The sequence below is a fragment of the Podarcis vaucheri genome, assembly GCF_965113315.1.
Source record: "Podarcis vaucheri genome assembly, chromosome: 1".
In the NCBI taxonomy this organism is placed as follows: Eukaryota; Metazoa; Chordata; class Lepidosauria; order Squamata; family Lacertidae; genus Podarcis; species Podarcis vaucheri.
The window spans coordinates 98,685,724-98,712,072 of record NC_138759.1 but is presented as its reverse complement, the minus strand read 5'-3'; the positions used below and the strand labels follow the sequence as shown (position 1 = coordinate 98,712,072).

Here is a 26,349-nt window from a genome sequence, read left to right as displayed (position 1 = left end):
CTCCCCAAGCATCACCCTCTGAAAATGGCCATCCATGTAGGACTGAAACCACCACCAACTCAGACATGTTATCCAGAAGGATACAATGGTCAATAATATCAAAAGCTGCTGAGAGGTTGAGGAAAATCAACAGGCACATTCCCCCTGTTTCTCCCACACTTAGGATTCCTCTTTTAGTCTCTTTTTCTCAGCTCTTCATTGTTTCCTTCTTATCAAGAGATGGCTGTGCAAATACATTCATGTACCACACTTCACATTTTGGGAGGCTGAGTGTTGGCATAAATGTAAACCAAAATGTTTGTGTTGAGGATCTGTGTCTTGTGCTCGTTTTCTCCTGCTTATACTCCATATGAAAACATCTGTGCTGCCAGCTCACAGCAATCTCTCTCTCAGTGCCAGGCTCCAGCTGATATGACTTTGTGTGCTTTGTTTCAAACTTCCTCCCAATCACAGAAGGTGCTTCAAAACTATAATTTAAAGATAAATGGTTACGTACTCACATTTTAACGAGCCATTCTCTCTCTCTCCTCCCCACTGCCACCTATTTTTTCACTGTGGAAACTAACATTTTAACAAAGTGGAATGTGTGTGTATAGTGTGAGAGTAGGGGGAAACTATGCTAATGGCACTAAGCTCAGGATACACTGTGCAATCCCTGGACTAGTGCCTGGATGCAGTGGTGAACTGGATGAGGGTCAACAAATGGAGTTTGAATTCTGGGGAGAAAGACGCCTTTGGGGTGGGTGGTTCTGATGTCCAGGAAGTTGGTCAGTTGTCTGTTCAGAAGGTGGCACTCCCTCTGAAGGAGCAAGTACAGAGACCAGGTTCAAGGCCCATGTGCTAATCCATAAATCACAACTTGGGCTCAAAGTACCTTAAGGACTATCTTGATTCCTTATGTTCCTCTTCAGTTGCTGAGATCCTCTGATCTCAGCAACACTCATGAGTTTTGATTCACCTTCACTAAAGACAGAGCATTTAGTTTAGCAGGTCCCTACCAGTAGAGGTTCTTCAGAAACCATCCCTCCCTCCCTCCAAACGTCTTTTGAGAACGTATTTGTTTACAACATGCTTGTACTTTTTCTTTTACCCAATGTGTATTTATTGGTGTTTATTATTGGTGTTTTAATGGATCTTTTGTTGATTTTATCCTTGTACTCTACCCAGCTATATTTTTTTGAAAGTGGGACATAGATTCGTAAATAAATTAATAAGCTAATTATTTTAATGAGTGAGATTCAGTTTTTAACAATTGTCAGTGTAAGATCCTCAAGTGGGTATCTAGTCTATAAAGTTAGATAATATGCAAGTTAAATAATATCCAGTGGACTACAGGTATGGTATTATGTGGCACAATGGTATTTTATCACAGTGAAGTACTCGTAGTTCTTGTCATGCATGTTCCAGTTGCTTTATATTCTGTTCAAAAGTGCTCTTAGCAAGCCAATAGATTTAAATAAGTTAATGGTTTCCTGGATGAGTCTTCTTTTAAAAGACCCTGAGAAGACAATGTAATACATATCAATAAACATATAAGATATTATCTCGGGCACTGCACCTTCACAAGATACTTTTACGGCTGGGGAAACCTTGACTTACAGAAAAGTCATCATGCAACACAGCTGAAGTTATTCATCTAGAAATTGCAGAACATAACTCTTAACTTCCCATCTGTGTGCTGTACCATCTCTCTGTCTCTCATCATATTCAGCGTTCAGCTTGGCTATTGGGTCCATTCATGCACACAGTATATATGTATAGTCAGAAATCTTATAAAATCTGGTATATATATTAAGATGCTACAAGTAATTATCTCAGTTGCATTTTTCTTTTGCTGAGTTGCAGAAGCAAGGATATCAGGGAACCTCTTTTACTGCTTCTTCCCCATCCTCTGTGTACCTACCTGTCTTACAAAAATGTTTATAGCATAATCCAGGGGTGGTGGCAGCTGTTGCCCATTGAGACTGGTGAGGCAGGGAGAAAGCTAGCTATTGGTAGGGGGAGTAAGGGATAACAACAGCCAGAGCTAAAGTAGGAACACTGCAAGACTGCAATCCTGTACACAGTAACACAATCATGTGAGAATAAGCCCCACTGAACTTTATATAATTTAAAGTATTAAAGTATATTAAAATAATTTAATACTTAAGACGGTTTACTAAGTGGTTTACAAAATAAGAAATATTTGGAAGAATTTAGTGTCTCACTAAGACAAATGTTCCATCAGCGCAAGCGTTTCAGCTTGCCAGAAGGAATGACGCCCCCCTACTACCCCATGTGATAATTTGGAGGTTCCTCTGACCTCCCCCCTCCCAACCCAGTGGGGGCTGCAGGAAGAAGAGAGGTGAGAAAGCCTTGTGGAAGTCTTTGTACAGACATTGTGCACTCATTAGGTGAATCCCACCCAAGATCGGGCCCTACGCTCTCTATGCAAATTCCACGCCTACTGTCACTTATGTCTTGCTGCATCTTTAGGCATCTAAAGTTACGGTATTTACACCAATTCCATGTGTTTTGAGTCTTCACTCTTCGGGTGCACAGAAAAAGACAGTTCTTTGTGCTAGAATTTTACACTAAGGTGAAGATTTTATTTTATAGTCTTGAATCCAGGCACTCCAGTCCATTAAAGTTCTTGATAATCATCTAGCTTATAGCCAAGCACTTTCTTATAACATCATTTTTCGCTTTCCAAGAACAACTCTGCAAAAGGTTCTGCAGTTTAATTTAAAAGCAATCTGATCAGAAAAGAAAGGTCTCTCTTTTCGTATACCTTTGTTATTGTAGGTATCCTTATTTAGTGAAAATGTTGAGCTGAATTCAATGGATCTTGAAATGTTCTTGAAATTGAGGGTTGCTGGTATTGTATAGTGGTGAGGCTATTTTTCAATCCCCATCTTTGGGCTTCTTATAAAGAAAGGGAGACAAGTGATGAAAAAATAAATTTCAATGAGAGACTGAAATTGTCTTGATAAGAGAATTTTTATGTATTATTTGATAGAATGCTTAGTAAAGATAATGGCTATAAACAGTAGAGTTAGAATGAAGTTTCAGCATTTAAAGTACTTTGGTTATGGCAACAAAATCTGTATAAAGCATTTTCATTCACTAGTTCTAATGCTGATTAATTCAGCATTACACTCATTCAGTTCTCTATAGCTTTCTCATTTAAACAGAAACATTAAATGGGCAATGATTGTATATTAAATTAATGTAACAGTCTTTCTTCAGTCCTTATCTGCCCACCCAGGTGTTTATTAAGTAATAAAGACATTGGTGAATTTAAGTTTTAATGATATAATCCTACCTTCACAAATACAAGTGAAGGCTTATTTCTTATGAGACCACACTTACGACAGTGTCAATATTTTTCTCTAATAAGTATCTGTCTATTCAGCATAACCTAATAAGTACCCAACCTAGAAGTTTGATTAAGTTACAAGTCATAGTACTAGACAGGTACAAAATCAATGAAAAACCAGAGGAATCAAAGCTGTCTAAAATGCCAGTTGTAGCTCATTTGCTTACAATTTTTGAATGACAGAACTACAACAAATTTTGGAGAATGGAATACTCCTCTCCTTGTTTTCAGCTTCTCCATTTCATTTTCTGCCCTACTACCATTAAAACAACAAGTCAATATCACATGCATTCTGCGCATGTCCAGTCCTCATTGGGCTGGTAGGGGGATTTTATTAATGGAATCCCTTAAAAAAAACCCAGTAAGCCTTGGGTTTTCAGTCTAGCTACAGCCCCCCCCCCCCAAGGGAAGGTTCTGAGCCAAGAAAATAGTAGTGGGATGCAGGAGGAAGATCAGAGGAAGAAGGGGTGCAGCTGGGTTGGAGGCTGAGCAATCAAGTTTTAAGTGAGACCGAGGCAGCTGAGGAGGAAGAGGAGACTGAGGCTGCGGCAGATCCCCAGCCACCTGCCAGTTCCACTGTTTCCTTCCCCCATCCTCCTCTGTCCCCAAGAATGAGAAGGGTGTTACATGTAACAGAACAAAAGGCACAGAGAGCCCCTCCTTGAAGGAGTTTGCGACTGTTGGGTAGGCAGCCGGCTGGGGAGGAGCCTTAGGAGGAAGTGGGAGGCTTAGATCCTCAGTTCTGTCAATGGTCTCACCAGGCTAGTTCTGCCTGTGGAGTTCTCTGTTGGGTTTTGTTTCTCTGAATAAAGAATCAACCTTACTGCTCATCCCTGAGTTTCTGCGCTGAACTGCAGCTGAACCATCCCTGACATCTGGTAAGGGTGAGCGAAGCCAGAAAATCCACCTGCGAGTCCCTCCCAATAGTAGTTTTAGGCACCATGAGTTTTGTGAGGAGTGGGAAGGGGAGAAAAATGCCAGCTGTGGATCACTGCCTCCCTCCATTTCTTTTGTGATTGCCTTCTGTTCTGTAGTCACTATGAACCAAGAAGTGGGACGCCTTTGCTGTGGATGCTTAAGGACAATTGTTCATACCATTCAGGGTGAGAGCCTGGGTGGATTGGAGAGTGGGGCTGAGGGTGTAAGGTGTTAAGTTGCTCAGAAGCCATCGAGTGGGGCCCTCTGTGTGTGTGAGAGAGAGGTAGTTGCCATAGATGAAAAATGGGCTGGGAACTGTTACTATAAGACCATTGGTGGTTAATCAGTTTGAATGCCCTGTGCTCGTATTTGTTAGGTATTTGGCTAAATTGGAAATGATAGCTTTTGTCCTCATTGTTGTTTTTCTTGTTTGCCTTAGGGTAGAATTGCTAATTTGTTCACTGGACCTGTTCATATGATTTTGGTATACTGTTTTTGCTCCGTTTATCTCTATTACTTTTGTGCCCTGCTCTGGGATTGAAAATATTCAATGAAGAGTGGGCTACAAGCAACTGTAATTTAATAGATAAATGGATTCACTCTTAGTATACATAAATGGGGCCTGCATCAAAATGTTAGAGTGTGGAATGTTCCTTTGCCTGCCAGCCAGATATGCCTTCTTCCATTCCCGACCACCCAGGTTTTCTGAGTTCCTCACCCACTCCCAATAGTCAGCCACATCCTGTGGTCACTCCCAACTTAGATGTGTGTTTAAAGGTTTTTCTGTTTCTGTAAACCTTGGAGTTCTGCCAGACCAGTTCTCACACATGGATGATACTGTTTTGGCTACATAGGAACTTGCACTCATAGAACTGAGTTCACTATACTTTATGCCTGAGCTAGGTAACCTTTAGGATCCTCTCTGGACAGTAGCATTTATACCTGGTACAACTGTTACCACCCTAATCCTCTCCATTATGCTGGATGCTTTAAGGGTGTACCACCACCTGGAAGGGACATCTTTGTAGGTGGAGGCTGGGCTACTAGAAACCCAGCATGGACTTAAGCTGTAAAGAGGCCGCAAGGACTTGACAGCCTTATGTGACACTACACTCTGTGAGCCTACAGACAAACTGATGGCCACAACACAAGATTCCAAACCTTATACAGTCGCTTCCAGACCTCCAGGAACAGCAAGAACAACAAGCCTAAAGCCCAGAGTGGTAGACAGTGTGCCTGTCTTGCAATCCAAGACATTCCTGAACCTACTCAGAAAGTGTAATTCATTAGACCATAATTTTTGCATGAAACCTAAGTTCTGCTGGAATCAGTGAGGCAAGCTAGTTGCAACTGCAGTCCCATTGATTCCAATACAACTGAGATGCAGCTGACTCTATTTGGATAGTGGTGGTGATGATGGTGATAATTTAAATTATTCAAATTTCCTAATCCTTACATAGTAAATCATAGTTCTACCCACTGCATATTAGCTTTACAGATCTTAGAAATGATACTGAGTTCATACATGACCACAGGTTTAAGTACCTACCTCCCAACTTTAGCCACCCACTATGCTATACCAGCTTTTAAATGAAACCTGAGACCCAAGTATAGTCATATTTTGCTACTGTGTCAAATGGCTCTCCAGTTAGTAGTATTTATATGTATGATTATACTTGTTAACTGTATTACAGTGGTGCCTCGCAAGACGAAAAGAATCCGTTCTGTGATTCTCTTCGTCTAGCGTTTTTTTTTCGTCTTGCGAAGCAAGCCCATTGAAGGATTAGCGGATTAGCGCTATTAGCGGCTTTTAGAGGCTTTTAGCGCCTTACCTGTTGATCGGATCAGCTGATAAGCGGTTTAGCGCTATTAGTGCTATTAGCGGCTTTTAGCTGCTTTTAGCGGCTGATTGGATCAGCTGATAAGCGGCTTAGCGGCTTAGAAAAAGGGAGGGGGAAGGAAAAAAACCCAGCAGGAACTCGCAAGACATTGTCGTCTTGCGAAGCAATCCCATAGGAGATTCATTTTGCGAAGCACCTCCAAAACAGAAAACTCTTTCGTCTAGCGAGTTTTCCGTCTTGCGAGGCATTCGTCTTGCGGGGCACCACTGTACAACAACTATTCTTTGTTGTTACTTTACTACAGTGGTGCCCCGCAATACGAATGCCTCGCAAGACGAAAAACCCGCTAGACGAAAAGGTTTTCCGTTTTTCGATGCGCTTCGCAAGATGAATTTCCCTATGGGCTTGCTTCACAAGATGAAAACGTCTTGCGAGTCTTGCAATTTTTTTCGCTTCCCCCCTTTTTCCAAGCCGCTAAGCTGCTAATAGCCTTTTAGCCGCTAAGCCTTTAATAGCTGCTAAACCGCTAATAGCGCTAATCCGCTAAGCCGCTAATGGGGTTGCTTCGCAAGACGAAAAAACCGCTAGACGAAGAGACTCGCGGAACGGATTATTTTCGTCTTGTGAGGCACCACTGTATTTGGACCAGGTATGGGGAAATGTGCTACCACCACCCCTGCCAGATGTTGTTGGACCTGAACTCTCATCGGCTCCCAGCCAGCATGGCCAATACTTAGGAGTATCAGTTCCTGGTTTAGACTCTTTTTTTTTAGGTTTCACACTATCCTCTTAAAAAATATAGCCAGATGCATTGCATGGAAGGAAAGAATATGATTAATGGGGTCTATGCATTAAGTCTGGCACGTGTCATATTGTAATGTCTCTATTAAGCTTGACATATTTGAGTAAATAATGTTCGCCTTAGAAAGAACTGAAAAACCAGAGTCAGATTAGGTGAGTGCTTTAATGAATTATTGAGATAGAGCAGAATCGTGCAACAAACTAAATGGGATTGAATGACAAAGTACAAATAGATCACACTTGCAAGGTTTGCTTTTAGAACCGAAAGGCATTGATTTGGCAAGGGAGAGAAAACGGAAAAAATAATAATTCCAAAAGTTCCTCCCATGTGAAACAAAGAGCTACGTGCAGTAGATGTATCTCTACTTCCCACCCCCTCCCCAAAGTAGTCTTTCATCATGAAACCTCACAGAGCTTGAGAATGCAACTTATCAATGTCAGTCTTAATTTCTTCCATCAACCCTTTTGATAGAAATTGAGAAGAATCATTTAGCAATCATCTTATCACTGTTGTAGTGTTTGAACCATTCATTTTACACATGATCAGATAAAGGAATGATATTTGCTTTATCTCCTCATTTGCCATCCAAAGAAATCTATAGAACCCCTAAATGTCTTTGCAGGCATATAGTAGGTTGCCAGCTGTGGAAACACTGTCAGATAAAACCAGTAGCACTGAATCAATTTCCATTCTCTTTTTTGTGTGGGAGATATATATATATATATGGTTTTCTTTTTTTTAAAAAAGGTATCTATTCTGAGGTGTTGCAGTTTGATAAGAAGAATGGCAGCAGATCAAGTTTTTCAGCAGGCATTTATGTGTGCACAATGTTACCTGTAATCACACGTCTTCTAGCACTTCCAGAGGGAGGCTTGTTTCCTAAGGCATCCGAGAGACAACCTGGTTTTTTAAAAAACGTATTAGACCTAACAAGAGCATGTGTATACACAGACATCATTTTTTGTAGTCAGCGCTTTATGGTTTTTGAAGAGAGGACTAGAGAACTGAAATGTAACCGAAAAATTGACACTGGAAGCATATGTGCCAGTACATTTTTCATGGAAGTAGTTGAATGCCTGAAAAAAAGCATCTGTTATATGTCTTTCCATTTAAAGAACGATCCTCCTTTTATCAACTTTTTAAAGGGGAACATTAAATAATGGTTCAAAATCAACATACAGGTCTGATTTTGAAAATAAATGCAGCATAATATCTTCTTGCTTTAAAAGTCAGCCTTCATTTTTTTAAAAAAATATCTTATATTTAAATCATTTATAGTCATCCTTTTATCAATTTCAATACAGTTTACAAAAATTGTACATATTCAGCAGATAAAAGCACAATTAATCTTTATGTGATAGAAAATTAGTCTCCACTCTGGGCATCATCTTGGTTGTAGGAATGATTGGATCTTTGCTAAACTCTTCGGATAGACATAGTTAACAGGGACTTGTTGAAATGGTGTCATATAGAAATAACTGCACTTCAGGCATATACACATGTAATAATAAATTGTTGTAACTTGAAGATTATATAAAACCCTGTCCTCCCTGAATAATAAGAATCTACCATGCATTAGTATCTTTTAAATAATGTCAAGTTACTGTTCGTCACAGTCTGGCGGAGACAAATAATTGCTTTCTGCTTCTAAGAGATAGTACACATGGCACTTGTCTAATTGCCAATTTTTCTGCAGCATTACTGTGGCATGCAGTTTAGTTATCCCTCCACTAAGGAGAACACAATAGCATTTGGCTCAACTTCCTTGTTAAACAAAGTATTTTTTTTTAAAAAAAAGTTTTAACCTTCCGTTTATGTAAAGCTAAAATACTGTATTGTGATATCAAGGATTCCAGAAAAACTAGTATCTTCTTTAAGCTAGATGCAGATGATATAGTGACTAATGTCAGGAAATATGTATGTGTATTTCCTAACTGATAAACACTTGAAGAGCTGATTGTACATAGTAATGTGATATAAGTCAATGATCTTGTACCAGTTTGTACCGTTTGATTATTTGAACGTTGGGTAATTGAGCCTGTTTTGCTTTTTCTCAAAAAGGAAAGTGTTTCTGTTTGTTTGCAAGATCCTATCTAAAATTAAGTTCTATTAAGTTCAGTGAAATATATGTGCTTGCAAGTAGTTTTGTTGCCTCCTTCTCCCATGTTTTTGGCCAATAATAATGGTGGAATATGTTCTCTATGCAGTGTTGTTGTTTCAGGCTTCCCTTAGAATCATAGAATCATAGAGTTGGAATAGACCACAAGGGCCATCGAGTCCAACCCCCTGCCAAGCAGGAAACACCATCAGAGCACTCCTGACATATGGTTGTCAAGCCTCTGCTTAAAGACCTCCAAAGAAGGAGACTCCACCACACTCCTTGGCAGCAAATTCCACTGTCGAACAGCTCTTACTGTCAGGAAGTTCTTCCTAATGTTTAGGTGGAATCTTCTTTCTTGTAGTTTGGATCCATTGCTCCATGTCTGCTTCTCTGGAGCAGCAGAAAACAACCTTTCTCCCTCCTCTATATGACATCCTTTTATATATTTGAACATGGCTATCATATCACCCCTTAACCTCCTCTTCTCTAGGCTAAACATGCCCAGCTCCCTTAGCCGTTCCTCATAAGGCATCGTTTCCAGACCTTTGACCATTTTGGTTGCCCTCCTCTGGACACGTTCCAGTTTGTCAGTGTCCTTCTTGAACTGTGGTGCCCAGAACTGGACACAGTACTCCAGATGAGGTCTGACCAGAGCAGAATACAGAGGCACTATTACTTCCATTGATCTAGATGCTATACTCCTATTGATGCAGCCCAGAATTGCATTGGCTTTTTTAGCTGTTGCGTCACACTGTTGGCTCATGTCAAGTTTGTGGTCAACCAAGACTCCTAGATCCTTTTCACATGTACTGCTCTCAAGCCAGGTGTCACCCATCTTGTATTTGTGCCTCTCATGTTTTTTGCCCAAGTGCAATACTTTACATTTCTCCCTGTTAAAGTTCATCTTGTTTGTTTTGGCCCAGTTCTCTAATCTGTCAAGGTCCTTCTTCCGGGGTTTCTGTAGTTTTAACTGTGGCCTGGGTTGCACGGCACACTAAGCCAAACCACTGCTTAGCACAAATGTGTGAGAGCTCCTGGAGAAGAGATTGCAGACATTTTGCTCCTTCCTGGTAGTTCTGCTGCTGTGCTGTGCTTGAGCAAAGTAAAGGCTTGACCTACTGTGTCATCCAAAACTAGACTCGTGGCTTTACTCTCCCACAGGGTAAATATTGGTCACACTTCATAGTTAGTTTAGAGAGAGCTAAACCACAAGCCTGCGTTCAGAAGACACACTAAGCATAGCCATTGCATCTGCTTTTAAAGTTAGTCTTCTACTTTAGATTTTACATGTAAAATGATATGCTTCATGAGAAACCTTAATGCTTAGGTGGCTTTTTATAGTATGCTTCCACTCTTGAAAGGGTCAAGGTTTTTGTAATTGTTATACAGGCCACCCCGGATTTGTGCGGGGGTTGTGTCCTAGGTCTTCACACGCATCATTGGAGCGTGCATAAGCCCATTTCACCACATTACATCCTGCTGTGCCCTGTTATGTCCCCATCCCATTCCGCCCCCCAATTACACCCCCTTTCCAAGCCACTTCTGGGTCACCATGATGCGCAGTCATGGTCGCACATCAGTTGGACAGGCGCAAATCGGTCATTGTCTGTACATTGGATATAGATATAGATGTAGACAATCTTAAAATGTGAGCCAGCTCCCTATTCAGGAAATGAGTACAGGCCATTTAGATTTTAGAGTAGATGTCCACCAACATGTAATATGGCTCTGATAGGAACATAGGACGCTGCCTTATACCAAGTAGGAGAATTGGTTACTCTAGCTCAGTAGTGTCAATACTGACTGGCAGCATCTCTCCACAGTTTCAGACAGGCGTCTTTCCCAGCCCTATCTCTGCCAGCAATTGAACCTTGAACTTTTTGCATGCGAAGCGTGTGCTTTACAACTGAGCTATAAGGTTGCACTGTTGAATCCTAAATCATGTAAGACCCATCAAGTGAATTAATATTAATTACCCACCAATTTTCATTCCAGAATTATGTCTCCAAAGCTCAAACTAGCTTTTATATTTCAGACATTTGTTGCATGGAAAACACACTTCTTGAAATAAATCAGTATTCGAATGTTGGCTTTAAATCATCACCATTTGTTACTAACTGCTGCTTCCTGCTTAGCTACCGCTCGCTTCAGATTCAGAGATTAGAATGTCATTTAGTCTGGGGGAGGTGAATTTGTGTTCTGAAAAGGAGGGGAAGCCATTTCTGATGCCATATTTGTATTCATTCATTCTTTTGTGTCGGGCCTGGCCTATGCAAAAATCAGAAGGTCATTTCTGGCAGATTGTCCCGTATATATTGTGGCTGATGTATTTAGGTCCTGTAATACTATTGCCAAGGTAGACATGGGGACAAGAGTTGACATTTGGATTTGTTGTAGGGTCTGGTCCTTGTTTATTTCTCTGTTATGTTGCCTGCTCTTGCTGCTGAGTAGATGTTTTTGGTTGAGGATGGAGTCATCGGTAAAAAAAAGAAGAGTACAGAATTGTCACCTAAGGACTGTGAGTAGTATCATTGTCCAGGATAAGCTTTAGATCTCTGATGATTTGTTGTAGTGGTTTTAGCTGGGAGTCATAGGTAACAAGAAGTGCTCTGGGTCTGTTTCATATTCCTTGATAGAAACCAGACAGAAGCATGTAGATATCTGCAGTAGGTTTCTGAAATAAGTTGGTGCTTGTATGTCCATTATGTAGTTGCACAGTAGTGACCAGAAAGTGGATGAACTACATGGGCTGATTTAGGCTCAGATGAGTAGTGTTAAGTAGCTGAAGCCTTAGTTGAACTATATTTCACCCTTTTACAGCCATGTCAAATTTACACCTGACAACTGGGGGGTCACACTCTGTGCATCTGAAGGATCTGGTCTGTGAAAGCTTGTGTTATAATAACATTTGTTAAGCTCTTTAAGGTGCCACAAGACTCTTTTTGTTATTTCTGCTGCAAGAGACTCACAATACTTTCCCTGTGGAAATTGTTACTGAAGGTGGTTTCACTGCTTCTCAGGCTAGTACATGATTTGGCTTTTAAAAAAAAACTATAAACAACTGCTTCATTCAGCTTTGACTAATTAGATCAAATGATGCTATAGCCCTAAAGAAATAATCCACTTTAAAACTGACATTGATTTGGCAGATATATATTAGTGTGTGTGTTTTTTCACTTGTTTTAGCATTTCCGAGAATGGAAAGGACAGGCAAATAAAGAGATCTGCTCTGCCATCTGTAGTTTGAGATTGTCTTGCCAACAACACATGTAGCTTAAAAGTGTTCATTAGTAGCACACAACAACAAAAAAGGCTGTAAAAACCTATTTGAATTGGAGGTGCTATGAAAAAGAGAGACTAATATTTGGAAGTTAGAACATTTAAAAATTATTGGGCCAGCCTGGACTGTTATGGTCTCCACATATTTTTTTATAAGGAACAGTTCAGTGCAACTTTGAAGGTGTAGGCATGTCCCATTCTCACTTATGGCTTGCAGAACAAAATTACTAATATTACAGCAAGGACTGAACAGAGGAACAGAGTGGATGGGGTCCATTAATTAAATGTAAATCCAAATGATGTTGCAATGTTTATTTTTAATAATGTGTACTCTGTTCTTCTGCACAGCAGTAGTCACTCATATGCACAGCAGTAGTTAAAAATTAAACAAAAGCAAAAGCATGAAAATTGTCAACAGAATCAATAGTTTGTTTAAAAGGGAAACTTTTCAATTGAGTATACTGCTGCAGTGCACTTTATATGGGGATGCCTTTGAATATGGCTCAGAAATGAAAGCTAGTGCAGAATGCAACTGGGTGTTAGTTGGGGCAAGACACTCTGAGCCTATTACTCCAGCTGCAATGGTTGCCAATTCATTTCTGGGCTCAGTTCAAAGTGCTTTAAAGCCCCAAATTGTTTGAAACCAAGTTAAGTGAAAGGACAGTGTGGATCCATGTGAACCATCAGAAGTTCTGCTTATGGATCCACCAGTGGATACAGTTAGATGGGTGGCCACATGAGATAAGGATTTTTCATTGGTGGCACCCTGTTTATGGAACTCCCTTCCCGGTGAGTTTTATGTAGCACTCTCCTTGTTTTCTTTCAGAAGAGCCATAAAAAATCATTCCGGTCAGCTTTTGGTTAAGATGAGCTGGCGTGGCTCATATTCAGTGTTGGAAATGAGGGTGCTGGCTATGGTATTTTTATGTAGTCTTGGTATCTCCTGATTGTCTGCCTTATATATAAGGAATTAAATTATGTATTCATTTTAATTGCGTAGTTCATAATGTTTTATTGTGTTGTGATTTTTATTTTGAGCCACTTTGGGAGGAGCTGTGATCCTGAAAAGCAGCATAGAGGATGTCAGTATAAATGAATAAGCAGAGAAATAGAATTGGTTGTTGTTTAGTCGTTTAGTCGTGTCCGACTCTTCGTGACCCCATGGACCAGAGCACGCCAGGCACTTCTGTCCTCCACTGCCTCCCGCAGTTTGATCAAACTCATGCTGGTAGCTTCAAGAACACCATCCAACCATCTCATTCTCTGTCGTTCCCTTCTCCTTGTGCCCTCCATCTTTCCCAGCATCAGGGTCTTTTCCAGGGAGTCTTCTCTTCTCATGAGATGGCCAAAGTATTGGAGCCTCAGCTTCACGATCTGTCCTTCCAGTGAGCGCTCAGGGCTGATTTCCTTCAGAATGGAGAGGTTTGATCTTCTTGCAGTCCATGGGACTCTCAAGAGTCTCCTCCAGCACCATAATTCAAAAGCATCAATTCTTCGGCGATCAGCCTTCTTTATGGTCCAGCTCTCACTTCCATACATCACTACTGGGAAAACCATGGCTTTTACTATACGGACCTTTGTTGGCAAGGTGATGTCTCTGCTTTTTAAGATGTTGTCTAGGTTTGCCATCGCCTTTCTCCCAAGGAGCAGGCGTCTTTTAGAATTGGTAGCAGAACACAAATAGGGGAAACTAACCTAACTTTTTGGAGCAGAGTTGCAGCGTCACATACAGGGTGCCATGGCAGAAAATGCCCTCTCTTATGTTGCCACAGCCTTGGCTCAGAAACCAATGCATTGTTAAAGGTGTGGTTTTTAGGCAAAATATTTATATGAGATCATATGAGGAGAACTTCTTAAGATTCACAGTTTGAAAGAATGAAAACAGAATTTGAAAGAGCCTTGCTTACTAGGGCAGAGTTAAATAACTAATGGAGAATATTATAAAAACATCAATACATAGGAACATAAAATTGAAAGGGAAAAGATTTGTTACATCATTTTGAGTATCGTCAGCCAATATGAGATAGCTCACCGCAGTATATTCTGAAGTCCTTTATTCAGTCTAATTTGAAATTGCCCAAGCAGTGGAACTTTTAACTTTTCCCTTGAGGGAATCTGCCACAATTTTAAAGAGCTTGCTATCGGGAGATGTTATCAGACATTTAGCCTAAATTTTGCTCAGATTTAAGCCAGCACTTCTAAATCGGTCTCTTGGGTATTTACTTTTTAAGCTACATGTAAATTGCCATTACAATCCTTTTAACCGCTATTTGGAGATACTAGCTCCAGGACACATGGGTAATATATTTAAGTGACAGAGGCTGTGTTCATGTGAACAAAAGCAAATATCATTAGGTCCTTCAGTAGGAGTTAATCAGAAGTCTCTGCCTTTCGTTTGGTGCTGTTCATGCTTTGTGTACGTAAATGCATTCCTAACTTGCCCTTCACCCAAAAGAGAATATAGAAATGATGTGAAAATATAAAGAATTAATCTTTACTTTAGCAAGTTTTCACATGTGAAGGGTGGGATTATGTTTTGCACTGAGCACACCCAGGATAAAAGCAGGATGCCACATCCTACAAGCCATAGGTTTAATGTAACATATCTGGTGCTGAGGTTTGTTTGTTTTTTGGGAAGGTTATAATCTTGTTGGTGTGTAATGTGGTTACAAGAGAACAAGCTTTTTCAGTGTTTGCATCATTAATGTGGGGGGCCCTCCCTTTGGAGGTTTGGCTGGCGTATCCTCCTTTAGCACAACTTTAACTACCATCTCACCCCAGATCCAACTACCTCCTTAGGTTTCCAGCTACTAAGGTATCTAAAGGGGTGTTTTTTGGTAATGTGCTCCTCAGATTCTTTTTCCCTCATCACTTATACAGTGGTACCTTGGGTTACAGACGTTTCGGGTTACAGACGCTTCAGGTTACAGACTCTGCTAACCCAGAAATAGTACCTCGGATTAAGAACTTTACTTCAGGATGAGTACAGAATTCATTCGGCAGCGGCAGCGAGAGACCCCATTAGCTAAAGTGGTACCTCAGGTTAAGAACAGTTTCAGGTTAAGAATCGACCTCCAGAATGAATTAAGTTCTTAACTTGAGGTACCACTGTAGTCTGTTCCCATTTCTTTTACCAAAGTTTGTGGCCCTTTTGTTTTCCTCATTTGGAGGATACTTCCATTTTCTGAAGGAAGATTTCTTGCCTCTAATAATTTCCTTAACTCTGTCTGTTGACCACATTGTTGTCCTCTTGGCCCTCCTGGTACCTTTCCTGATCTGCAGTATACGTATTAGCCGAGCTTCTATTATTTTGGTTTTGAATAACTACCAAGAATTATTGAAGGATTTCAATCTCTTCCTTTCAACCTCCTTTCTACCAGTCCCATTTTGAGGAAATTTCTTCATTTGAAGGACCCAGTGCATAAGTCATCATTTCCCACTCCATCACAAACCCCATAAATGTAGATTGATGATAGGAACCAAAATTACAGCCATAAGCAGGGATCCAACACAAAATGTACAGAGGGAGAGGGAGGAGGGAGGAGCTGCCGTAAACAGAGTTACAGCATGTAGCTGTCTTGACTCTAGAATTCAGAGAACAAAAGAGGCTTGGGCTGGAGTTTTTCTCCCTTGGAAATAAATCTTTTGAGAATTGCAAGCTCTGGTTGTGAAAGAGTGTGCTGCCTTTCTATATGGCTGCCTATAGCAGTTTCGGTTTCTTTGTCTACATCATTCCCTTTTGCCACTAGACATTTGAATTCATTTCTGTAAAGCAGTGGTTTTCAGTCAGTGTGCCATGGGACCCTGGGGTGCCTTGAATGATAGTCAGGGATCCTGCGGGCCTCTGTCCCTCTTTTCTTCCCTCCCTCCTCTGATACCCTCTCACATCTCTGCCTTCCAAAGGCTTGCACAGCTGTTTTTTGCAGCAGCCCTGGCTATAAGCTCCACAGGCAAATGGTACTTCTGGGAGGCACCTTTATGGGGGGGGGCAGAGAGAAGCTCAGAGACCAGGGACAGCAGCAGCAGCTGCCCGGAGGACTCCCAGGGAGAGGGGAGAGAAGAAGAGGCTGAGGGAACCCTCCACAAGCAAGGGTGTTCAAAAAGGGGTGAGGGACTGCCAGCTCTGCAGGCAACAGGTGATATAACTGGTCTCCTGAGCCCCACAGGGGTGCCGCAGAAAGAATGTAGTTGGTTAAGGGAGCCATGGACTCAAAAAGGTTGAAAACCTCTGCTGTAAAGTCTTCTCCATTATCAGTGCTTTAAGGGGGGATTTGAATTAATTGCCTTCAAGTTCTGGAATATTTATATTTCTGATATTACATGTACTGTGCAAGCTGAAGAGGTGGGCATCTAATTTGTACAAGTAGAAAGATTCTGTCATGTATTTGTTTTCTTCACTGTACAAAACTAATGACCCTGCTGAAACTAGAAATGAGGATTAAAATGGTATTCAGCAAAAGGAAAATAAATTAAGCCAAATTGGACATAGTGAAGACTTCTGTTATAGTAGGATGCTGTGGTCAGAAAATATATTATTGTAAAGAGGGATTCATAGACTACAACATCATGTGGTCTATAATAAAATATCTGAGGCCTTACCACTCCACTGACAGACATGGAAATGTCAAAACAAAACTCATCAATGAAAACAAAAGGCTTAGGAAAGCAGAATATTTTCTGGATTGTCTTCCATCTCCACCTCCCTGCAATGTTAGTGAATACATATAGATCAGACCATGTGGTGAGCATGATTAGATTTGAATGTACCTGCAGGGCTGTTATGGTTGCCACTGCCAGCACCCTTTGGGAAGAGTTGCTTTTTAAGCCTGGCTTAATACTCTGCACAAAAGAAGCAAGCTGAGTCAACTGATCACACACTCTGAGCTTTAATTCCATGTATGGGGGCTGTCCGTGGTGCTGAAATGGCAGAACCAAAATTACTTCCAAAGTTATTCCAATGCTTTCTTAATCTCACTTTTTGTAAACTGAAAATGTTTGCCTACTCAACCAAATTTTATCTGAAGTTAAGTACATGTAATAGCTAGAAGGTGTGTTTACCTTTTTTATTTCTTTATATATATATTTAAAAATATTTATATTATTGGTCCTGAAAGAAACCCTATTATTTAAGATACTCACATTCTACCTTGACATTTATTCTGTGTAGCCTGTAACCCCATAGAGTTCCTATACTGCGTTGAGGTTTCTGTGCTATAAACTAGTGAGGCGCAAATGAATTTGGATGTCCATACTTGAGTTATATAACAGGGACAATATTTCTTGCTGAAGTCCCAGCTATCGAAGACTGGCACATCCACAAATAATTAATGAACTGGCTAAACAGGCAAACATAATCACTGGTAGCAGCTAACTCTTTTGGATTGAGATGCCTTCTGTTAACTCAGTGAACATAATCATATATTGTTGTGGATAAAATCAGCCCACGGCAGTGTGTGGAGTCTAAACAATAATAGAAAAAAGCTGTGATGAAAGTCCCCCTAGAAAAAAACAGTTGTAACAAAAGGTATCATCTTACCAACTGTGTTATTCTTTGAGCTTTGTGTACAAATGCTCCTGATTAAACTGAATTCAATTGCATACTTAAGCACTTTGCTTAAGAAGATTATGAATTGGGCCTTTTATAATGTATGTCTCCTAATCAAACAGACACAAGTTAGTCATGCAGCTATGATTAATTCTGTGCTGAGTATTTTATTTCAGTCAAGAAACAGCACTTTTTTCTTACTAATGAAAAAACAATCTATGCCAAAATACTGGAAGGACCCCATTACCATAAGCATAGTACTTCTTTGGTACCAAATATGTTTCAACCTACGATCCACTGGGTCTGTTCTAGACCAATATTGTACATTATGACCAACAGTGGGCCTCTAAGCTTTCCTATGTTTTAGCTAGAGATGCTAGAGGCTGAACCTGATGCCCTTTGTGGGTGAAGCCATTTTCCCACCGCTGCACAAAAGTTGTTTCTTCAAGGTGTCCTCTTTTTTGTAGTTTTTGTCAGGTTCCCCAAATTACACTGTATTCCTCTTTCTTAGAATCCTGCTGCCAAATGAGGACGCTGGACAGTGGGATAGGAACCTTCCCTCTTCCGGACTCAGGAAACCGCTCGACTGGACGACACGTTTCTAAACAAGAACTGGATTTAGAAGCTGACGTTTTCATATCACCTGCTCAAGCTTTCCCTCTGGCTTCTTCTGAGAAAGCCAAAACCCTTGAGCGAGAAGTGCCTTCAACAGCTAATAAGGACCAGGGATCTGTGGAGAGCATAATAACACATTCAACATCAGATCCTGCCATGACTGCTAAGGGTGTACAGACTTTTCAGAGTCGCCTTCCAAAGCCAGCTTCTGCAGGTAAAATGACAGTTGTACTGGAAATTAGATCTTTTGTGCCCTGGTGCCTGTTCCCATTAGTGGAGACCTGTACTAATGACATTGGATGAAAGACATAAGAAATGTACAGCTGAAAAGACTCTTCAAGTCACTGGAGAAGGTTAACAAGCTGGAGACTGCACTGACATGGAAATCTTGTTAAATAAAATACTAATCTATAAAAAAATTGCTGTATGACACACCATGTCTATAAGCAGCCCAGTGATAAATTTAAAGCATACACCAGGAATGTTTACCAAAAACAAGTCCAAGAGGCTTCAAAAATGTCACAACTTTTGCTTTCTAAATTTTCTTTAAACATAGATATGATAGTATTGTGAAAGTTAAACAGCAGTTGCTTTGCTAATAGAATGTGGTGACTTCTGATGAATGTTGGAATGAAATTTTCTTCCAATGAAAGGACAGGTCCCCATGATTACTCCTGTAATATGATGTTTACATTTTCAAAGTTAATACACCACAGTCCCACCCAGGGATTAATGGACAGCTGCCCTCTTGTTGATCAGCATGGGTTGAATCCCTATTAAGTTAGTTGAACTTTAGTGGTATTTAAGTCCTGGTATCTTTTTACATAGATTTAAATGGAACCTAAGTGCAACTAACATTATCCAGCTTGATGTGTCCAAACCTTTCATGCAATATAATAGACATTTTATCATAATCAGGCTGGCTACTTACAAGGGATGCAAGCTGTGTCATGCTTAGCTTATATTAAGACACCGACTGCTTGTTAAGTGTCGTTGTTGAGAGTCCTGTTTAATTCATGGCACTGTTAGGGTGGTTTAGAATAGAGGTATATTTTGTAAAGCATGGATGTGCTTACCTTATTGACTCCAGAAAAGTGTAGCATGGCAATAACACTTCAAAATCATGTGCAGAGATACTAGTGGACAGTACAGTTTTCAGACATTGTCCAGGGGTACATACGTACGACATAGTGTTAGATAGTGGTTGCTCCCCAGGTCAAACAAGAGCAATTGCTAAGCGTGAAATAAACATAAAGCTTGAAGCAACCTAACAATAAATGTAAGTTTTTGATAAATATGAGTACAACACAGGGATACATCACTATACAAGGAGCACAAAATGCTGGAAATCCAGCTAGGGAGCATGTGCCCTTATATATAAAACATATAAATCAGTAACAACATGGAATAGAAGTGGCCTACCAAGTCCCCAAATCTTCCATTTGTTGTTCTTCGGAGTACTTTTTATTATATGTATCTCAACTCAGTATAGTTCCTAATGCATAAAGCTATTCATTTGTTGCATTATGTATGGGGTTCAGGGCTGAAAAGATACCTTTAGAATGAATGCTTGGAGCACAGCAGCGCTTGTCTTTGTTGCTATTTGTCTATTTCCTCCTACTCCCCTGCATTCCTCAGTACCAACAGTGGTTTGCCTGAATGCTTACCATATCCCTGACTTTCAGAACTTCATTCAAGGCACTGTTGTGATTACGGAGATAGCAGCTTAATTTAAGAACTGAGGGCTAGAGAAGGAGGGAGAAATCTATTCCAATGTTGCCCTGATGGTCCTTCAAAGTGGCTTCTGAATGAAATACAGGCCAAGATGCTCAAGGCTAGACTCCCCACCCTCATGGTTGCCTGCAGGCCATTCTCAACACATTCCTCATGCTTCCTCCTCTGTTCAGCACTCCAGCATTCCTGTGGAAAGCCAGCCCTAGGGAACCAGCTTAGTAGATAAATTTAGGGCAGAGAGTACTAACATCCCCTTTTCTTCCCTTCATGCTTTTACTAAGCAGTGGCAGCTTTGGGTAGCTCATGGAGGAGGCAGTGACTGTGGGAACACTAAGTCATGCCCATCAACCATGCTGCATTTTCATGCATGGATAATCCCACCCTTTCCTCAACACTCCAGACGCATAGGACACAACACTCAGGGCCCACAAAGGCTAGAAAAATTGATCTGGACAAGAATTCTAGGAATGGACACACGAAAATGAAATGTAAAAATCTCATTTCTGCACACAAAGATAGGGCTGAAGTGTTCTGATTGGAAGAGGAAAGCAAAGGAGAGTATCGTACTTTTTCATGTATAAGACTATATTTTTTATTTTAAAAGTATGTTAAAAATTGGGGGTCATCTTATACACAGATAGTGCATAGTGCATAGAGGGGCTATGGGATTGGTTGCTGCTGCGAGCCTAAAACCAGTGGTGTGGTATTGGTGGCTACGGCAAGGGCTGGTGTTGATTTGCTGTTGTTGCAGCAATAGGACGGGCAATTGGCAGCCTCTGCTGGCGGTGGGACAGACGATAGGTGGCTTTTGTGACGCATGTGAGTGATAGCGTAGGTCAGATTGAGTGATTTTCTGTAATACCCCCCTTAAAAAAGCTCAACAACTCTGGCCAATCTCACCCCATTTTCTTAATATGTAGTCCCCCAAAATAGGGGTCATCTTATACACGGGGGCATGTTATACACGGAAAAAGATTGTAGATTATCAGCTTTCTCATGTACGGTATATCTTTCCCCAGTCTCTCTAGAATTAATGTATTTTATTAATGATCAGCTGTATTATGTTCTGCCTTATGAGAACCATGTGTCAAAATCCCATCTTTTCTATACATTAGCCATGTGACCTCTGTTAGAGATGCATTAGTGATTAGTCAAATGGGGAAAGTAAAGGCTTGTGATAGTGAATTAGATAAGGCTAGCATTGCTTAATCCACAACCCTAAGGTAATTTGAAGCACCTTGGGGTTGATCCAATATAATTATTATCTTTAGGAACCCAAAATCAAGGTGCCAACCCATTATTTGAACATTAACTGAGGCCATAATTTTATTAATTGTTATTGTTAATAAAACAATATTTAAAGTTAAATTGAGAAATCTTGAAAGTCAGTCATCCAATCCTGCAGCATGTAAAGAACACCCAGATCTATGCAAGGATGACAGTTACAAGTACAAAGCCAAGCAATTATATAGACATATAGGACAAGACCTGTTGAAACATTCTGTATTCTGTGGATCATTTGAAGATCTGGACCAAAAAACTTATCTCCACTGGAAGGACCAGCCCAAGACATTTTGCTGCCTGAGGCAAATGACAAGATGGTGAAGCTGGCCTTGCCAGCCTGTTTAAACATGGTAGTTGATGTAACCTGTGAGACATTTGGCTGTCCCTGCCTCCATGTCCCTGCCTCCATGTTAGGACCAGGACTCTGCCTCCATGACCCTGCCTCCATGTTAGGACCAGGACTCACCCACTTAGTCTATTAGATGGGAATAAAATGAGTCTGCTTAGATTTTGTTAACTTCAACTCGGCTAAGTTCTGAATCAGGGGGGACTCATGCAAAAGGACCACCGTAATATGTTTAGCCTGCATGACTATGAAGCAGAATCAGTCTCTAGAAGAAGAAGAAGAGGAGGAGGAGGAGGAGTTTGGATTTGATATCAAAGAAGTGTGACTAGCCCAAGGTCACCCAGCAGCTGCATGTGGAGGAGCGGAGACGCGAACCTGGTTCCCCAGATTATGAGACTACCGCTCTTAACCACTACACCACACTGGCTCTCTCTCTACCCCCACCCCACATCCATGTGAGAATTAGAAATTTGGCTGAAGTCTATGGCAAGTGCACCAAATAATGTTTTGCTAATGTGTCAATGTTTAAATTGAGCAAAGGAGTAAATAAGCAGCATTAAAGATTCTTGTGAGTTTATGTGAAGTATTCTAATTAAACATGTTGGAATTTAGTTGATTTAGCAATATTCCCAGTGCAGTTTTGCACCGTAGTTATAATGGAATGCAAACACACAAATTATACACCCTTCATTGGAAACTCCCCTGCTCATTTCAAATCAAAGCAAAAGAAAATATATTTTTAATTCGCGTGTGTGTGTGTGTGTGTGTGTGTGTCTTAAAAAGTGTATTGTTAATTAATAGCACAACTAAGGGAGATTCAGAAGAGAAATCTTAGTTATAGATTATATGCTACATGCTTGGATAGCTACATGTGTGACCTCAATTCAGCAGTGTGCTATGCAGTAGACTTCATGATTAAACACTGTCATTATAACAAATTGAATAGAAACTGCAAGCACTGAATTGCTTCATAAGAAGTCAGTAGCAATAAGATTGTCCTGAACTTAATGCTAATATTCACTGCACCAGGCTTCCAGGGTTTGTTTCTTAATTAAATTGTCTTGAAGGAATGTAAAAAAAGTAGTATATAGCAGATTGGGAGGTCAACTTTCCCATTCTCAAATTTTATCATCTGACCCATCTCCCCCATCTCCTGCCTCCCCCTCTCTCATACACACACACACAGCAATTATCAGTGAATTCTACAAAACACAGTGGATTTACTTGCATGTTTGTTCTACACAATACTGTTTCAAAAAGAAAGAAAGAAATGAGCTGGCTGAAAGCATTTGTGCTGAGATATTTTTCTTAAAGTCTGCCAGTTTAAATTATTGCCCCATGGTCAGGGATGATGGAAATCATAGTCCAACAACATATGGAGGACCACAGGTACCCTACTCCTGATCTAGGTCTATCTGTATTTACCCTTCCTGCCACCCAAACACATTGGGAACTGAAAGAAGCTGTGGGAAATGGAAAGAACGGTTTCTGAACCCTTCATGTCACAAAGACAAGGGGTGGCACTGAACTGTCCACCCAGTGCCTGGTTGCACCAGCCGTGTTATTTACTCATGAGTTATTTACATGGAAGTGCAAATCCATTTTACTGGAATCATAATTGGGACCTGTGTGAGATGGGGCTTGTGTGGGATATGTTGCACAAACTATTCCTCATTAGTGCAAAATAAATAAATAAAATTTAAAATTTAATTAAAAAAAATATGTATACATGAAAACCAAATCCAATAGAGGTTCGGAAATGTTTTCTGGGCTATTTAAGGGATGTGGCTCTGGAGACTCATTTCTCCTTTTCTGTCCAGTGGATGTCTCTTCTCCATTTACTGGGTAACCATTTCCGATATTGCTTTCCTAACACATTAAGCAAAACTCTTTTTTGTAGAAGCGCGGTGCATTCAGGGTGGATCAAGTAAAAGAACTTGACCCTTTCATGGAAATGGAATCAAACGATATTTTTCACACTCTGATGTTCAAAATCTTTTGCTGCTACTTTCTCTTACCCAGGAATAACGAGCCCTGTGAAAAAAAGTGGACAAGAAGAGAGTTCTCTGACTTCTGTATCATTAAAGCATTCAGAAAAAGAAAAATGTGGCAACAAGATGTTTCCGGATTGGAGCAGCAAAAAAGCTATTAAAGCCAAGGTACAAATGAAAGAGGCAAACTGGACACACATATAATTTCCTTTAAGTAGCTCAGGCAACAGACAGTGGTTTCATTTTGCTCTACCTACATGTGAAGTAGGTAGAACACATGCTTTGCATACAGAATGTCCAAGCTTGAATTCCCCAGCATCTCCAGGTAGAACTGGGAAAAGACTCCTGCCTGGAACCCTGGAAAGCCACATCCAGTCAGAGTAGACAGTACTGAGTTAGAAGAACCAATGGTCTGAGTTGGTATAAAGCAGTTTACTGTGTTCCATTTCCTCATGAGTGTGACTGGCCCAGGCCACCAATGGGAAGCGAGTATCAACCACTGCAAATGTTAGATTTTGGGTACCAGGAAGAGTAGTAAAGTAACCAAATTGCTAAGTACCTTGTGTAATATTAGTCTAACAACCTAACAGAAATAACTTCATATTCAATTATCACCTTCCATCTAATGATGCATTGTGAGTATTTGTAATTAATAATAAACTGTGTGTGTTTTACCCTTTAATTTGCAGACTGTATAAATAAATGGTAATTGTTATTATTAGGACAACAATAAGTTTACAGAGGAGGTATCTGTGACATAAGAGCTTATAATATGGCTCCTTAAGAGATGAAGCCCCCACACCAAACTTTTCTCTTTTTTCAAATTATTTTTCTTTATTTTCCAAATTATTGCAGATCAAACCAAATTAATTTAATTTAATGCAATTTTTTCCCCTTGCCCACTGATGTTCATCCATCAGTATCTCCATTCCCCCATATTCCTGTTTGGAACATAGGAAGTTGCATTCTACACTGAGTCTGGCCGTTGGTCTATCTAGCTCTTCCACCTAGAGATGCCAGGGATTGATGCTGGGAAACGCAGGTTGGAGGATATTTATTTGCTGAGATAATGCCTTGCTCAGTCCTCAAATGTAATGGCAGGTAAACGTTCCAGTCTGAATTCTTGTTTGTCACCACTCATAGATCACCTTTTCTCAAATGCTTTGTTATGACATAAACCTGAGAAGAATCTATGCATATACCCAGGCTGGATTTCTTGAAAATAGGGACTGTGAACATAGATTATGCCTGGACAATACTTGCTGGAGGATGAAATCTGTTTTTAGAGATTTGTGACATTTAATTACATAATCAATGCCAAATTGCAGCAGCTAAATAAATAGGCTAGACTGAAGAGAGACGAAATGGCTTGCCTATTGTGCTGCACTCCAGATCCTTTGTATTCAGTGTAATGTTTTTTTCTTCTGAGTCATGGATTTGTCCTTTAATGTTGCTGTGTACAGGACAGGGCGCTGAGAGTGTGCACTTACTCTGCTAGCAGTAGCAGTGATACCGAAACAGAGCTGGAGTACGAAACAAACGATTTTGGAACCGGAGGGGAAAAGTTGGTAGATTTAATGAAAAACAACAAGCAAGGTAATTTAAAATTTGTACACAGGGATGTATTGATCCCACCTTTGTCATGGCAGCTGTTTGTGTTTTGCTTGCACTATGTCTACGTTTTCTCATCTCTTTCCAAATCTCATTTTCCATTATGTGCTTTTTATTGTATATGTACATCAATTTTTGCCTCTTATGCTATGTTTGACACTAAAATCTAAACTATAACTTTTTTAGTTGTAAATCCCTGTGTTGAAACTAAAAACGTCTTCAGTTGGATTATAGCTTCAATAATATATCTCTTTGTATTTATATATATTGCATTTGTAGGTAGTTTAAAATAACCCAATGAGCCATGAAGTTAATTTCCTCACCTCCATGTTATGTAGTTCACACTGCTACATACAGTTAAAGCTGTTTCTGGTTCTCCCCTCACAAATAACCAATTTTATCCTCACCCATTCCATTTCAGTTAATACCTGTTGATTGTTACTAAAATTAGGACAAAAAGAATCAATGTGATATTTGGGTGAATTTGCTGTCTCTCTAGAAATGTGCTAGAACAAGTGGTAGACAGATATGCATACGGTTTTAAAGAATGTAGGATTTTATCCTCTTTTTTAGTGCAAAGGTGAGATTAAAATGTAGATCAGGGGTGAGTGGGGAGCTTGTTGGACTATAACTCCCATCAGTTTATGTTCAACTGACCATCAGCCATACTGGCTGGGACTGAACAGCAACATCTTGAGAACCCCCAGTTCATCATCCAGTTCATCCCTGATATGCAGTGTGCAGGCATTGACTACAAATCCATCCCAGAGCATGAGAACGAAATTTGATCCAGATCCAGCAAAGCTGCTGATTGTGTCATTTTCCTTTTTTCTTTAATGTAAAAGTTCATGAGGACAGCAGATTGCACACGGTAGGTCTGGGAAACCTTTTTCAAGCCAAGGGCCGCATTCTCTTCTGGACACC

The 26,349-nt window shown here is 40.3% G+C and overlaps 1 protein-coding gene across 11 annotated transcripts in view; it reads left to right on the top strand.

The window, feature by feature from the left end:
- NCKAP5 (NCK associated protein 5) overlaps positions 1-26,349 on the top strand; it is a 621,685-nt gene that overhangs the window by 547,276 nt on the left and 48,060 nt on the right. For all 11 annotated transcript variants that reach the window (XM_082197111.1, XM_082197112.1, XM_082197110.1 and 8 more), the window contains 3 exons: positions 18,356-18,673; positions 23,846-23,982; positions 25,278-25,410. In XM_082197111.1, coding sequence (XP_082053237.1) covers positions 18,356-18,673; positions 23,846-23,982; positions 25,278-25,410 — 588 coding nt within the window. The remainder of the gene's footprint in view (positions 1-18,355; positions 18,674-23,845; positions 23,983-25,277; positions 25,411-26,349) is intronic.